The sequence below is a fragment of the Vespa velutina genome, chromosome 21 (assembly GCF_912470025.1).
Source record: "Vespa velutina chromosome 21, iVesVel2.1, whole genome shotgun sequence".
Classification (NCBI taxonomy): domain Eukaryota; kingdom Metazoa; phylum Arthropoda; class Insecta; order Hymenoptera; family Vespidae; genus Vespa; species Vespa velutina.
This window is the reverse complement of record NC_062208.1, coordinates 3,685,161-3,701,190: the sequence shown is the minus strand read 5'-3', so window position 1 is coordinate 3,701,190 and position 16,030 is coordinate 3,685,161. Positions and strand designations below refer to the sequence as shown.

At 36.4% G+C, this 16,030-nt stretch overlaps 3 protein-coding genes across 6 annotated transcripts in view; 2 read left to right on the top strand and 1 right to left on the bottom strand.

Moving 5' to 3' along the window:
• LOC124956237 (probable serine/threonine-protein kinase DDB_G0282963) overlaps nt 1–9,241 on the bottom strand; it is a 31,233-nt gene extending 21,992 nt beyond the window's left edge. The window contains exons 1-3 of one of the 2 annotated variants that reach the window (XR_007103181.1): nt 7,939–9,241; nt 5,316–6,953; nt 1,118–1,239 (exon numbers count right to left, since the gene is read on the bottom strand). Coding sequence is in view for 1 of the 2 variants with exons in the window: in XM_047511753.1 (XP_047367709.1) it covers nt 1,118–1,239; nt 5,316–6,479 (1,286 nt within the window). In the remaining variant the exon portion in view is untranslated. The remainder of the gene's footprint in view (nt 1–1,117; nt 1,240–5,315; nt 6,954–7,938) is intronic. The other variant, XM_047511753.1, reaches the window with a different exon arrangement.
• Nucleotides 9,242–10,229: 988 nt separating this feature from the next.
• LOC124956240 (guanine nucleotide-binding protein-like 3 homolog) lies at nt 10,230–12,874 on the top strand. Its single transcript, XM_047511762.1, has 8 exons — nt 10,230–10,391; nt 10,536–10,640; nt 10,719–11,089; nt 11,169–11,556; nt 11,642–11,996; nt 12,072–12,291; nt 12,356–12,527; nt 12,619–12,874. Exons 1-8 carry the CDS (start codon nt 10,373–10,375, stop codon nt 12,711–12,713), a joined length of 1,725 nt encoding a protein of 574 aa, XP_047367718.1. The 5' UTR covers nt 10,230–10,372; the 3' UTR covers nt 12,714–12,874.
• Nucleotides 12,875–13,305: 431 nt separating this feature from the next.
• LOC124956248 lies at nt 13,306–15,904 on the top strand. Of its 3 annotated transcripts, none has more exons than XM_047511785.1 (5): nt 13,306–13,464; nt 13,873–14,126; nt 14,467–14,648; nt 14,767–14,933; nt 15,015–15,904. In XM_047511785.1, the coding sequence occupies exons 2-5, from the start codon at nt 13,883–13,885 to the stop codon at nt 15,214–15,216; spliced, it is 795 nt and encodes a 264-aa protein (XP_047367741.1). In that variant the 5' UTR covers nt 13,306–13,464; nt 13,873–13,882; the 3' UTR covers nt 15,217–15,904. The 3 variants fall into 3 exon arrangements, with proteins under 3 accessions (XP_047367741.1, XP_047367742.1, XP_047367740.1); XM_047511786.1 differs by having other exon boundaries at nt 13,313–13,464; nt 13,879–14,126; XM_047511784.1 differs by lacking the exon at nt 13,306–13,464 and having other exon boundaries at nt 13,749–14,126.
• Nucleotides 15,905–16,030: the final 126 nt, after the last annotated feature.

Sequence of the window (16,030 nt, the reverse complement as noted above, 5' to 3'; positions counted from 1 at the left end):
ATCGAATCTACCATTTTATACGTTTACTTTCAAAGCGCATTAACGTATAAATCTGACGAGTTATACTAGATATCTACTTTGGTTGTTTAAAAATTTTAGAGAAAAAAATTTATGGTAGAGCTCGTAACAAGTATACGAGCTATTTTATAAAAATCATTTCTAAAGGCAATCGGTGAACCGAGTTGTTTTTTGAGCAGGGCGAATTTTTTCTTTTTTCTTTTTCAACAATAAAAAGAAAATGTCGATGTCTTTTTTATTATATTGTACAAGTTCATACTTGAATACTTTTGTACGTATATAATAAATATAATTTAGTTTTCGTATGTCAATGTGCAAAAATGTTAACCGAGATTATTATTTTCCAAACGAGATAGAGCAGTTTGTAAAGAAGATAAGATAGGATCTTATCTTTCGAATGACTACGAAAGGATTCGCCGTGGACTAAATAATCTCTTTGTATTATCTTTGTCAAATGTATCTGCGATATTTTTTAATAAATCCAATCCCTTTTTAACGTTCTATCAAGCAGGAGGATGAAATCGTGCTTCCTTTTTTCTCTTTCCTTCTTTTTTCGAATGGCGCGATGAAGAAAAAGTTAATCGCATTTCGTTCGGAGCCAATGAAAACGATATCTCCAAAGACTCGCACTTTTCGTAGCCTTCAAGGAGAGAAATGCCAGAAATAAGATCCGCTAGAGGCAAAGGGGAATAAACACATTCGAAAGTGGGCCAAGCCGTTTATAACGACGGAATGCGTTGTCGCCGGTGAATGCGCACGTTTTCCTTCCCCCTTTTTACCCTTCGCCCTTCTCACCATCATCTTCCTCCTCCTTCTCTTCTTCTTCTTCTTCTTCATCTAGCAACATCGCGCGAGACACCCGTTATGTCATAACTTCAAGTGTATTACAACAGCGTAGCCGAACTTTCTTTATTCTTTTTCTTTTTCAATTTTTAAATCAGCTATAAAGTAGTTAGCTAATCTTTGTCTATTCTCATGGTAAACAATCTGTCTAATTGTTATTAATATTATGTATATTATCCCGCACGAAACTCAAAAGGAAATATCTTCTTTTGTTTCTTTCAAAAGTGAACCGGATTTGATCGAAATGAGATCTCACCTGAGTATGTTTGGGTGGCTGAGTTTGTTCATAAGTTGAACCTCCTTCAACATGTTCGGCCTATTCGCAGGCAGTTGGTTCATTTTTAGGACCATCACCTGACCAGTTACCTTGTGTGTAACCTGAAGTAACATAAAGGACGAATATCAAGAAAGGAATTGCAATTAAATTCAATAGCATTCGATTTGAACAACACGAAATCCATTTTTAATTAGTTTAGTTTAGTTTAATTGCAGAGTTTCACCGAATGAATTCTTTAGTAAACGAGTATTGTTAAGTTAATGTCTTTCAAAAACAAAATCGTTTCTAATTTCCATAAAAGACAATCCGACCTGATGATTTTCATAAATTGTTCCTACAAAAGAAAAGGACAATTCGCGACGGAAAACGACGCGCGATTACGCGAGTTCTCGACGATGACAACGCAAGAAGAGATCGTTTCCTTCCCATCATCATCGTCATCATCATCATCATCATCATCATCATCATCATCATCATCGTCTTCGTCGTCGTCTTCGTCGTCGTCGTCGTCGTCGTCGTCGTCGTCGTCGCCGTCGTCGTCGTCGTCGTCGTCGTCGTCGTCGTCATGTCCTCGTCCACCTCGTAGTCTTGATACGGATCTTGCGTTGTATTTTCACAGCTCGAGTGGAACGCAGTGAAAGAACGCCGAAGAGATTCTCACGAAAGAGAAACTTATTAATGAAACTCGACAACATCTGGCCGGCGAAGAATATACACGAAAGATAAACGTCTCACGAGAACGTATGGCGACCTCAATGAACACCAAAAATGGTTTTGAAATGAGAAGAACTTTATCCTTTCTCTCCCTTCAAAATCGCTGATATTTTCCTTGAGATTTAAAGATAAGACCTCGGCCTGTTAATTATCCCATTACTTGTTTTAAGATAACGATTACGTTTTACGACATATTTCTTCACTGCAAAGGAAAGAATTATGACTGATATACTGAATAAATAATAAAACATAAGAGTTAGGAAGGGAGAGAGAATGAGAGCTGATGCATTTTCCCTCAGGGAGGAAATTCTCTACTTTGAAAAATTCTCGAATATCCAACGTCGAAAATCTTTCGCCAGGATTCCTTGGCAGTAGCTGACTCAATTGGGCTACAGCCAAAACGATGACGAGTAAGAGCTGAGCAAGGCGAATAAACACTGCCAAAGCGAATCTTCCGTTTATTCGTTCGAAAGAAGGGAAAAAGAAAATGCTAGAATAAAAGACAACAAATTCATATGAAATAGAAAGAAAGTTGTTCTTGTTGGATTGTTAATAACTCGAAGATTTAAAAAATTTTCAGTGAAAATTATATGCTTCCATTTTGTTCGAATTATCTAGTAAAACACTTTTAGCAACAAAGGAGAAATATTTGCTCGGTTAATTAATAAATAGTCTCGTTTAATATGAGACTCGCTATCGCTCTAATTAAATGTTAGCTTTACGCGCTCACGTACCTATAAACGTGTGCGCATGTAAATGGAATGCAAAAGACTTGGTAGGAGAAGATCGATAACTTTGATCTCGTAAATTGTCGTGAATTCTCATGGAATAAGAAAAAAATATCTGTTAGGTTCGTCCACTCGATTATAATGAATCAAGTAAGAGATGTTGGTGGTAGTGGGGTTGAAATTGGAAGTGGGGAGGATCGAAAAAGAGTGAACGACCGGGGTCCGTAAGAGGGTCTCATTAGAGAGTGTTCGTACTCCATGGCCAACGCGCCGTGACCGGCTTTCTCGTCTCTGCCTCCTCCTCCGCCAAGGCACAACATTCAACAACATTCTTTTATACGCTTGCTGCTCGTTCGCCATACTCGACGAAGGAGAAGAAGAGGAAGAAGAGAAGGAAATAGCTGGTGCGCGCGAGCGCCTGCTAACTCTTGTGTCACACAAGGCAAGGTCGTCTTTTTGTCCTGACACTCTTCTTTCGATCCTATCGAAGCGCCACTTTCCCCACCTTCGCTATTTATCGATGTTGAATATCAAACGAGAGAATCGATAACAAGATTTCTTCCCTTTTTTTTTTTCTTTTTTTTTTTTTCTTTTTTTTTTTTTTTTTTTTTTTTTTTTGACGTTTAAACACATATTTGATTATGAATAACAATAGATGGATGCATGTGCATCATCCATCAGGATGTATGAAGATAAATTGAAAAGAAGACATTTTCTATTCGAAATTTCGATAACGATAACAGAAGGAAAAATAAAAGGAAGTCGTGAATTAGTGCGATGTCAACGATGGACAAAAACAATGAGTCAACTTTTGAATTTCGTCCAAGATCGAGGAAATTTCGTAATACTCGGGACGAAAACTGAATTTCTCTCCAACGAAATTATCCGTTCCTCGATTCGATTCGAAACTATCGTACGTACATATTTCTACTCACATCGGGTTAACACTCGCATGCGTATTTTAAAGCACGAATCTAACGAGGAAAAGAATTTAATTGACGATTAATTACGCGGGGCAAAAAACGTTTAAGAAGGACATTTCTTTCGAATTTTATCGAAAAAATTTGAGGAAAAAGGAACTCGGTCCGCGAGAGATATCCCGATGAAGTCCTTGACCCCGATTGATTCCCCTGCAGGATAATTGATCAGACGACCTTCGGCTGAGAAGATCGCCATGATAACGTCTTTAACGAAGTCGACGAGAGAAACTTGGATAGGGAGACAAATCATTTGTGTTGCCAACGAGAGAGTACTATCTCTCTTTCTCGCTCTTCGAGATCGTCGTCATCGTTGAATAATTCTCACTCGGGAAAATTGCTATAACAGCAGTTCGGCCCGAAATCTTGGCACCAAACCCGTATCATCCTCTTGCCCTGAGTGCCAAGAATGCGTGACCTCTGGCTAGCAAGTGTGACCCTACATTCATGTTGCCTTTTCCCCGCCTCCCTCTTTTTATTCATACATACTTAGAATATGAATTAGCAATAAAAAGTCTCGTAAAAGTTACTCTTATAAAGTAATTCCTCGTATATAAAGTATCGATCATTTAGAGATAATATGTCGAAGAAACAAATTGATCGATAACTTTCATTCTACTTCGACTTCGCGTAGACCGTTCGTAATACACTTTCTAATTGAAAAATCGAAGAAAAGAGAGAATCGATTTTCCAGATGCTTTTAAACGTAGGTACCTCCTCTCTAACGCATTTCTAACTACCACACGTTCTCTCTGGGATGCATCTGTCGGTTAAATCGTAGCATCCGAGCCGCTACACGTCAAACAGTAACATTCGTCACGTGTGTTAAACGACTAATGCGCTTTCTAAAATCTCATTCGTCTAACACAAGGAAGATTTTTCTACCAATATCTAGTACAATACGAAAATGATTCAATTTTCTCGAGAATTGAACTGAAAAAGATTGAAATGAAACTAGGAGTAGGAAGTATTCGAAAAACAACGATGATTCCCGCTTTCCTTATGAAAACGTTTTATATAACGATAACTAACAATCGCTCTCCTTCCTTTTTGTTATCCAGTATATCTAATTCTGATTACATTCATGATACATATTCCACGCTACACTAAGCATTTATTAAGCTTAGAATAATAAGAGCTCATCGAGCTCGTGCACGCTTCGCATATTATTGCTTATTTTTTCATCAGTTGGAATGCAACATTTGACGTGTTTAAACGATCAACAGATATTATAAGTGCAATAATTATCACTTATTTAAGACTCGCTATTGTACTGTTTAAGGAAAAGATACGTCGATAATTTCTTGTAAATAAAATGAAAGAGAGGTTTCCGGCGAGATAGGAAAAATATAAAGATCCGATTACATCTAGGAGAAGTGCAAGTCAGAGGGCGATTTAAATTTTACGAAGTGTAGAGAGGGAAGGAGTTCTAAGCTCGCCCGTCGTAATTCTGCGTGCTCGTTTTTGACGCGCAACCATATCTTATCTAAACCGATACTAATCTGCAAAAGATAACATTCCTTTGGTGCGAGGAACTGTATTCGTGAGTTTCTACGGATTTATTTGTCTCGCGGAACAATTGGTTCGATAAGGGAAAAAAAATATTAATGTTTTAACAAGCCTTTCTTTGATAATGAGTTCGATCATCGAACCATTTTGTCATCGAATGGAACATTTCGGTTTCTACGAAATTTGCTCTGCAATCGGTCAAAGAATAAATAAAATAAAATCTAAAGTAGATTTAACGTAGCCTTGTACCTTGTAGACCTCGGAAAAGAAACCAGCGCCAATTTTCTCCATGTAAAAGTCATCGAGACGATTCAAGGAGGCAACGGCGTGCCTTAGGGCTTGACAGGATGCACCGGTTCTCCTCTTGGTGGAGGTACCATCTTGGAAGGAGTCACCGGAGCAGGAGTTCAGTCCACACAAATTTCCCTCCATCTCGGTTGGTCTCCAAGTGTCACGAGTTTTTTCACGATCCTTGTAACTTCTCGGCGAGGATTGCAATTCGGTCGGTAAATCCTGAATGACGAAGTCGATGCAATTTTGTTGCAAAAGTTCGGCTGGTGTTCGGGCAAGATTGTTGCGATGATGATGATGGTGATGATGATGATGTTGATGATGATGATAATGATCCTTGAGCTCGCCTCTTTCCGTCGTTCTTTCAAAGCAACAGGGATTGTCGCCCGTCGAGTTCGACCTAGACGCGGATTTTTGTGTGACTCGTGTTTGATGAACGGTCGAGGTAGCGCTCGTCAGGATCGTCGAAGGATCGACGAACCCCTCGACGACGCTCGGAACTTCGTCGACGCTTTCAGAGGTAGCATCGTTGTTTTTCGATTGAGCAAAGTCTCTGAAGTTAGACTTGCACGAAGACAACTCTCTGCCAGTTGCAAATTCTCGACTACCGACAGAGTGTTTTCTCGTCAGTTTTGACTCGTGATTCGAAGAGCTGATAGCAATCCTTTGGGATTGTCTCGGCGAGAGACAACCAATAGAAGTTTTCGTAGTTGTACTCGACAGACCAGGGCAATTGGGATTGGAAGAACATCTGTGGATCCTTGTAGAGTCCTTGATGGAAGAAGAGGATTTATTGCTGGATTGCAGGTTCCTGTTCGTCGAGAACGTAGCTTGTTGCTCGTTTCTCGTGGCTCCGTTTATCTCCGTAACGGAGGACGAAGTGGATAGGGGTAAGGAACGATCTTGCGAAGAATTACACGGCAATGACTCGGATAACACCGGACACCAAGACTTTGCCTTCTCATCGGAAGTACTAGATTGAACAGTTGGTACTTCGTAACACGAAAGGCACGTCGTCCCAGTCGTTGGCCTGACGTAAGGGACTTTATTCGCAGAATTTTGATGGGGTGGTCCAGGGCCTGCGTTCGAATTGATACTGGTGGATGGCACCTTCCCGAACATCCTCGCTGTTATTCCTCCAACTTCCACTCTGTGTAGCACGAAGAATAACTGCGCGATAAACTTCGACGATGATGGTACCGCATTGCCATATAAACGATACTCCTCGATGTCAATGTTAATGACGAATTAAAAGAGATTAATTCTTCTTAAATTCGAATCAGCAACGACGCTTCTTCGGGAAGACTTCCAAGTTATGCGAGTTCTCTAAACTAATCTAATAGCTTGGCATCTCTCTCTCTCTCTCTCTCTCTCTCTCTCTCTCTCTCTCTCTCTCCCTCTCTCTCTCTCTCTCTCTCTCTCTCTCAACTTCGAAAGTCTCCTCTTTTGGCAGTAGAATCACGACTTTAAATCACAATCGATCGTTTAAGAACGATCATTCGAAACGATCAGAAAGGAAGACTCTGTTGTCTCATCGATTGGCACACGTTCTCTTCTCTTGAATGAACTTTGAAAATTCTCTTGTTCCTTTCGTACCTACGACATGAATACGTCTATGAGTTAAATAATATCCGGAATAACTTACTGGATAACTACTGTAAAGTCGATTAAAATTTATATTTGAAAAAGAAAAAGAAAAAGAAAAAAATGATCGCCACAATTATTTCATTGAAATACGTTTCTACGGTGTATTTGTATCGCGTAAAAAGCATCGAATTGATCGACGCGCGAATAGCTACGATCGTTACCGGTAAACCGATTATCTGGTTAGTTACGTAAACGAACTCGCTTGGACGCATTCTAATCTTAATTGAATACGGTAAGGAACATCTATTTCTTACTCGGCTATATACGTATAGACGCGCGGATAATAATTTATCATCATTATTAATAATTTAAAAAGGAAAAATACATTCGAATCCTTTCGTGTTCGCACGTTAAATAATTAGTATATTAATTTATTCGTTATAACGATCGACCACAATTAAGATCGGTACATCGGTATTTCTTTTTTTATTAGCCAGCTAAACACACGTAGTTACTAATAAGCCGATAAAAATGTAATGTGTCGCGATTCTTGTCGAAACCAAATATACAAAATTCGTTCCACGTGTTGCTAATTACGAAGATGGGCTCAAATCAAATTTTCCTTTTTTTTTTTCTCTTTCTGTATTTATAACTTAATATAGGTCTATCAGGATTTACAATTTGCCCGTATATAATTACTTCAAGCAGTTTATCTCGAGCGAACACCTTACGACGAGTTATTCGCTTCGAGTTATTTAAACAATTTGTTGTTATTCGATAACATTTGAAAATATTATTCGAAATGCGCCAATCAGTGTTCAACGATCAACGTTGCACATGATTATCGGGAAAAATAAGATGATGATGATGATGATGATGATGATGCTTTTTTGTAACGAGCCAAAGATTATTTGTTCGTCTTTTATATAAGCATCGTTAATAAGTAGAATACTAAAAAATATTGAAAATGAAAACTTGGACAATGTCTACACACCTGTTCCTGTTATTTTTTCTCTTCACGTTCCAAGGCACGCTCGCTCGACGTTTCTTTTCTCGACGTCAACATCACCGTCAACGTCGTCGTCGTCGTCGTCGTCGTCGTCGTCGTCGTCGTTCACCAGATCGCAGCGGAATTAAGAAGAAAAGCGAATCGTTTTTCTTGCAAGAAGAAATCTTCGTTGTCTTCTTGTGGAGCCTTGGCAGGCAGACGACTGCACGTACTTGGATGATTTTAGAAGACCTTGAACCACGGTGGAGAATTCGTAGCGGGGCAGAGTGAGCACCAAATGTCGTCGATGGGTTTCCTTCGTCTCGACGATATCCACCAACACGTCGTTTTTCTTTCTATCCTTTTCTCTCTTTTTCCTCATCCAAGTTGGGCTGTCACATTTCTGTTTACGACGCTAAGTTAACTCGAGACGACACCGCGACACCCTTCTTCTGTCTATTTTATTTTTCTGTCTAGCACAGTCTCTGCCCTCTCTCTCTCTCTCTCTCTCTCTCTCTTCTTCGTCTCGAGGAGATAAGTCAGGATTAAAGCGATGAACAAGCGCCGCCTCAATTTCACCTATCTGCTATTTTCTTCCTTCTCCTGAAGAAAATCACGAAGGACGCTCGCCCACGCGATAAATGTCCACGCGTCTTCTTAGTCGTCGTCGTCGTCGTCGTCGTCGTTGTTGTTGTTGTGTTGTTGTTGTTGTTGTTGTTGTTGTTGTTGCTGTTGTTGCTGTTGTCTTCGTCGTCGTCGTCGTCGTCGTCGTCGTCGTCGTCGTCGTCGTCGTCGTCGTCGTCGTCGTCGTTGTCGTCGTCTTCCTCGTGTAATCGTACAAACGAGAAAAACACACTCACTACCACCAGTAGTGGCAAACGCATAGGCACATTTGCGCTCGCGCGCACTTACTCACTCTCTCACGCATCCAAACATACACATCCAAAGCACTAGGTCCTATCTCGGAAAAGAAGGAGAATCCCGGAGTGTGCTTCGTGTATACTAACTGCTACTACTGCAACGGTGGTAGAATATCCCCGTAGTGGTGCGTTCTTTCGTTGCACGAGAGAATAACGAATGTTTTTAAAGACAACCAAACACTTTCACACCACGCGACGTTGATCGGCGCGCACTGAATTTTCACGACGGCACGTCCGGAGTTTCTTTTCACGCTCTCCCTCTCTCTTTCTCACTCTATTTTTCTCCCTCTCCTTCCCGTTTTCTCGCGCTCTCTCCGTCGCGCGCGCGAAGAGAACGCACTCAGCGAACAACGCTAGACAGCGGCCATTACGGATATGAATGAGGGTGCGGGATTGGGCGCCTCCTTCTGGTCATACCAGAACTTACTGTGAGTCCTCTCCCTTCCGTCAATGGCGCTTCGCATTGACGTTGATAGAACGAAATGTAATATAGCAATGTTCGTTCATATTTTTATTTATGCAACGAATTTTTTTCTTTCAATGCTAGGAATTAAAAAAAGATAAAAAGAAATGTTTAAAATGCTCTACCATATCGAGTATTTTTTATATATTAGACATCATCAATGTTTTCACAAATATGTCCAATATTCTTAAATAAATTGATTCCATGATTTCCCTATGATCATTCTTTCATAAAAGATTAAACAAAGGATTCGGATTATCAGTATTATGGAGAAATTTGATCACAAAAACGAAAGTACGATGCTTCGCACGGGAAAACAATTTGTGAGAATTTTCTGTTCTCTTCTCTCCCAACAACGTTTCCGTATATGTGTGTTTGTATACATACATAAACGGGAATGTGCGTTTAGCGGAGTATTTTTTAACGCTTTTTATAAATTCCAATGAAAGTGTGAGAATTCTCATATGCGTATAACAATGCCTTTCACCGTTTCAATTGTTCATTCTGCTCTAGGACAGATCAAGACGATGAAAGTATAGTTAATGAATTTTTCATGTAATACGAAACTAGAACGATTAGTAGAAAAAATGCATGACTAAAAATAAATAATATTTTTAAGTGCACCTTCTTCTTCTTCTTCATTCAAGTGCGCGATAGTCCACGATGATTCCCGTTAATTATTTGTTTAAAAACTATTATTTGCTTTAAACGATAAACTTTACACGGAAAATTTACATTCGATTATCGATTTGTATTTTCTTTTTTCTTTTTTTTTTTTTTTTTATGAAAAGAGTGAATCAAAAAATAGTTACAAAAAAATTAATGTTTTCAATGATTAAAAATATCTAATATCATAACGAGGAAAGTGTTAGCGCCAAGGAACTTTTTGCGCGGCTATGTTGCTCAACATGTTAATTTCTAACCTAATTTGTTTCGACGTCGATGCACTTACGTAATTATTTTTATAGCAATCTGCATGCTAACAAACAAGGGAAAAAATTGGAAATAATATAAACATTATATTATAGAGACGTTTTTAAATAAATAAAAGAAAAGGATGGCAAAGTTTTGTCTGAGTAAGTTCTTTTGCAATTGTAAAGAAATCGGTAAATAAATCGTAGGTTAAGAAATTTTTCCAATTACTGACAAAATTTAGAATATTCTCCTGTTTCTATTTTGCACATTTTATTATCTTATTTAACATAAATTTTGTTAAACAGAGAAACCAAGTAAACGCATACCGGCAAGAAAGAGATATAAAATAGAAAAGAAGGTCAGGGAACATAATCGAAAGATGAGGAAAGAAGCTAAAAAAAAATTGAAAGGTATTTTGCAAATTTGAATTTGTGAAATTATATTGTAAATCATGATATCTATTTATAAAATACTTCTCTTTAAAATAGGAAAGCCTAAGGTAATTGAAGTTCCAAATCAGTGTCCATTTAAAGAAGATATACTCAAAGAAGTAGAAGCAATGAAAAAGCAAAATGAGGAAGAGAAGAAAAAACAGCGCGAAGCTGCACGACAAAAGAAACGTGATGAACTTGCAAGGAATGGCCTACAAGGATTGGTACAAGAGGCACAAAAGAAAGACAATGAACATGACATAGCTATGGATACGGATGACAAAAGTCAAGAAATTAAAAACGCTGTTGCCAGAGAAGAAAATTCATTGAAGGCATATTACAAAGAATTTAAGAAAGTTTTAGATGCTGCTGACGTTATTTTAGAAGTTGTTGACGCACGAGATCCATTAGGTACTAGATGCAAACAGGTAAATAAGCAAATACATACATAATTGTCATTAATACAGAATAAAGTAATAGCCAGCTGAATTAATTGTCTTAATTTAGGTAGAAGAAGCTGTACAATCGGCAAAGGGTAATAAGAGATTAGTTATAGTGTTGAATAAAGCGGATCTTGTACCACGAGAAAATTTAGATCAATGGTTGAAGTATTTGCGTGGGAGTTTACCAGCGATTGCATTTAAAGCTTCTACTCAAGATCAAGCCAAAAGATTAGGCAGGAGAAAATTGGGAAAGAAAACAGAGCACATGATTCAAGGTGGAACATGTTTTGGTGCTGAATTATTATTATCCTTACTAGGAAATTATTGTAGAAATAGTGGTAATGTAAAGACAAGTATTCGGGTAGGAGTTGTTGGACTTCCGAATGTAGGAAAATCGAGTGTTATTAATTCTCTAAAACGAAGTAGAGCGTGTAATGTTGGAAGTACACCAGGTATATTTTCACAATGTTGAATATACAATCTAGCAATTCTTTTTATTTCTTTTATAATGATTACTATTTTTGTTTGCTTCTGTAGGAGTCACAAAAGCAATGCAAGCAGTACAATTGGACTCAAAAATAAAATTATTAGATTCTCCTGGTATAGTTTTTGCTGGTCGTCAATCGTCAAATGAAGATGATTCGTCCGTAGCTCTTAAAAATGCAGTAAAGGTTCAAGCTCTTAAGGATCCCTATACACCAGCTATTGCAATTTTGCGAAGAATTTCTAAACAGCAAATCATGGAATTATACGATATCCCTGAATTTTCTACACCCGAGGAATTTTTTGCTTTGAAAGCAAAAAGAATGGGAAAATTTAAGAAAGGTGGCGTTCCAAATCAATTAGCCGCTGCACGATGTGTTTTAGAAGATTGGAATTCAGGAAAAATTAGGTATGTCCTCTATCACACCGCCTAGGTATATCTATATCTTAAATTTCCTATTATATTCTCGAAATTGTACTTTAGGTATTATACAGTGCCACCTGAACAGCCAATATGCCACTTATCCGCAGAGATTGTCAGTAAAATGGCTAAAGAATTTGATATTGAAAGTTTTGCTGCTGAAGAAAGAATGATGTTAGATAATGTAGAAGCAGCAAATAAAGAGAGTATAAAGGAACCTGTATTATTTGACAGTACGGGGCCTGTTACATCAGTTATGGAAGTGGAAATTCAGAAAGATGCAGTAAGTAGACGTTCGTGTCGTCCAATGTTCCAATATATGAAAGTATATTTCATTTGTCATTTAGGAATTCAAGTTACAAAAAAGATTAAAGAAGAAGCTCGAGACTAAGCCCAAATTAACTTCTACCGAGCAAAAGAAAAAAACGGATCCGCTATTTGAATTGGAGGGTAATCAAAAATTAAATAGACTACAGAAGCTTCAATACAAGAAAGATAAAAAAGATAAAGCTCGAAGAGGTACCAGACGTTTATCTTTTTAAAAGAACAATGTGAACTTATATACAATCTTTGTAAATTTTTTTAATAAATATCAATTATAAAATTTTAGAGAAAGCAACTGCAACACTAGCGGATAAATTGGGAGAATTTAATCTGACGACATCCGAAAATTATGATTTCAATACTGATTTTACAGCAACGTAAATTAACACCTGTTCAATTTAATTCCTATGATCTTTAAAAGCCTTTGATGTATTGTATATCCTGTATAAAAAAAGTCAATCTAAGATAACAAATGAAAAATAAAAATAATCGTTCACAACATGAGATATATAAATAAAACTTTTTAATTGTTTATCTATCAATATGTGGCAGTTAGTATACATGTCCCTTTGATAACCGTTTATAAAATATTTATAATCGTTAGCGTAGGAGCGATATGATATTGATTGGACTATTTTAAAAATCGCGAGAGAACTGTGTATATTAAAAAAAAAAAAAAAAAAAAAAAAAAAAAAAAAAAAAAAAAAAAAAAAAAAAAAAAAAAATCTCGGAGAATAGAGCAGCAATGTCATTACGTAAAATTCATTCCAACGATATTGTTTTATATATTATCCTCAAACTGGTGATGATCAAAATGTAGTCTCATGCTCTCAACGAGACTCGAATAGACATATATTTAGTTGAAAAATAATAGACAATTTTCCACTTAGAATAAGTGCTAATAATTTAAGAGAACGAACCTTTTATTATCGTTCGTTCTTATTATGACTTACGTAAACTATAAACGAGTTTAAAATGGCCCATTCTTCCGCCAATGCTCTTATTACTATCGTATTCGTGATGATGCGAGAACTAACGAACGAAGAAAAATTTTCCGAATGAAATCTGTCAGGACGAACTTTCTAACGAAATCTTAAGCGATTTAATATATATTTAATTCTTCTTTTTACAAGTAAGTATAATTCATAAATAAAATTTATATAAATTTTTCTTTTTAAATAAATATTTACATAAACTTTTTTTTAAATAAATATTTTAGAGCTGAAAACTAAAGATAAATTATTATGATTTCATTATTCATAAATCAATAAATTTTCTATCTATAAATCGAAATAATAAACGTAACGCAATGTCAATAGTTTATCGAATGAATTTAAGATATGACGTCTAGGAAAATTAATCATTTATAAGTATAAGATAAAATACATTGAGTGTACAATTTTCTTCAATTTATTGCTTGCACGAGAGATCCGTCCTTTATAAAGACAGTTGTGTAATCAAGTAGAGCATATTTGCCATCAGTTACGCGAACATGATACATTGATTCGAATTTCTTTCTTATATGCACCATTTTTTGAAGAAACAGAAGTATGAATCGTGTTGTTACCAATGAAAGTGAGAAAAACGTTAATATGAAGGAGATAAAATTGCCTTCGATACGACCACCTGGACCGATTAAAATTTGGAAGACGATAGATGGATTTAAAACTATTGATGGCGAATCGAAACCCATAAAGATCGTTTTACAGGAAATACCAGAGGATAGATACGAGGATATTGTTGATTATATGGCCACGTATTTCGTCATAGATGAGCCTTGCTGTGAGAGTCTCAGTAAGTAGTACAATTATTCGTACAATTTATTTATTTATCAATAGGCGTACATAGTCCATCTTTACTATTCTCGTCTTTACTATTCTCATCTTCTTTTTCTTCTTATCGTCATTATTCTTATCTTTCTGTTATCGTGAAATCTGTTGCAAATTTTTTTATATATATTGATTTATTTGTTTACGATTAATCTGGAAAAAATTTTCTATATGACATCTCAAACGAGATAATAATTAGCAAAAATATCTCGATATGATATCCTTTTTTATATTTTAATATAAAAAAAAAATAAACGAATGTTTGGAATATAACGAATAAATAACGAATGTGATCGCGTTCATAGATTTAAAGGAAGACCCAGTGGCTGTACAAGAATTACGAAATATATGGACAATTATTTTAAACCAAGGATTGTCAGTCGGTGCTTTTCTCGTGGATCCAAAGGGAGGCAAACCCGAAATAGTAGGAGTAAACATAATAGGCTATGAAATTAAAGACGACAATAGAAAACTCGATAATTATAAGGTATTTAAATAACACATTGGACACATGTATCTTGTAATTATACAATGTACTTGCGATCGAAAAAAAAAAAGAAACGTTTCACAAAAATTTCAAATACGATTACTTATTTTTTTCCTAGCTTCAAGAATGTTTAGCTAAGGATTTAATTGATCCTGTAATGAAATTGTCCAAAGAAGCAAAGATTTATGAGCATTATAACACCGACAGATACATGTTTGCTTTTGGCTTGAGCGTTCATCCTTCTTATCGTGGCCATAAACTTGGTGCGCACATTTTAAGTGTAAGGTGAGAAAATTTTTTTATACTCTCTTATATCGGTGAATTAGTATTGAGTATTACAATGATAATATTTTTTCTATCACTTAGGGAACAAATTGGCCGAGAGTATAACATTGACGTGACGGCGACAATATTTAGTTCGACGATTTCACAAAAATCAGCTGCTCGTTGTGGATTCGAAGTTCTTTTAGCTAAAGATTACGATCAGATATTAAACGAGGAAGGAAAGGAAATCTTTTCTGGTATTAAATTTAAGACATTCAAAGTGATGGGAAGAAGACTGTATTGAAATATCGTCGTCTATTTTTTCTCACTTCTTTGATATGTATCAAACTATTGTATCAAACTATTAAAAACCGTAAAAGTCTAGATGTCAAGAGAAATTATTAGGAATTCGATCGTTAAACGTATGAAATGAAATCGAGGAGAAGGGGAAAAGAAAAAAGAAGAAATGAAAGAAGGAAAAATAGAAGTAATTAAAATTGATTAGCGTAATGCTGCACGACGTGTTGCGAAATCAAATGCCTATCTTCGTGTTTTGCATCTGAAATTTTAATTATTTATAACAGCCCTTCTGCCAGACCGTTATTTATTGCCTCGCAGAACCTCGCAAATACGGGTGAACGTGTTTCCGTTCGAACGATCAGCTTTTGCATCCGAATGCACTTCGGTAAATTATTGTACGTTCGAATGTTAACGAAAAAATATGGGAGATCTTTTGAGTACTCCGATAAATAGTATTTAGTAATTTTCACCACTCGATTTCATTTGAAAGTCAAATTTTTTCAATAATTAAAAAACTTTTACGATACATATATGATAGAAGGTAATCGAATAATAATAATATTACATAAACATAAATTGTTAGGTACTTCCTATAAAATGTTAATCAAATTAAGGATGTCTCATGCGAAAAACTTATGTAAAAGTAATTGTTTTTCCACGATGGCATTGTGAATAAAAACTAGTTGTAACAATTTCAGGATACACTTTGATAATTGCTAGAAGGAGGATCACTAGGATTCAGTCGTTCATTCTCCCTCCCCTTTTCGTTCCTCTTGCTTTCCCTCCATCGGCGTGCTCTTTCACTAGCGTGCGCGCGA

Excerpts from the sequence above, each read along its gene's own strand:
- LOC124956240 (XM_047511762.1), top strand. Across the intron at positions 12,292-12,355 it reads TGGAAATTCAGAAAGATGCA|GAATTCAAGTTACAAAAAAG; the intron begins GTAAGTAGACGT and ends TTTGTCATTTAG. Across the intron at positions 12,528-12,618 it reads AAAAGATAAAGCTCGAAGAG|AGAAAGCAACTGCAACACTA; the intron begins GTACCAGACGTT and ends ATAAAATTTTAG.
- LOC124956248 (XM_047511785.1), top strand. The coding sequence starts at position 13,883 with ATGAATCGTGTTGTTACCAATGAAAGTGAGAAAAACGTTAATATGAAG. Across the intron at positions 14,127-14,466 it reads GCCTTGCTGTGAGAGTCTCA|ATTTAAAGGAAGACCCAGTG; the intron begins GTAAGTAGTACA and ends TCGCGTTCATAG. Across the intron at positions 14,934-15,014 it reads GCGCACATTTTAAGTGTAAG|GGAACAAATTGGCCGAGAGT; the intron begins GTGAGAAAATTT and ends TCTATCACTTAG.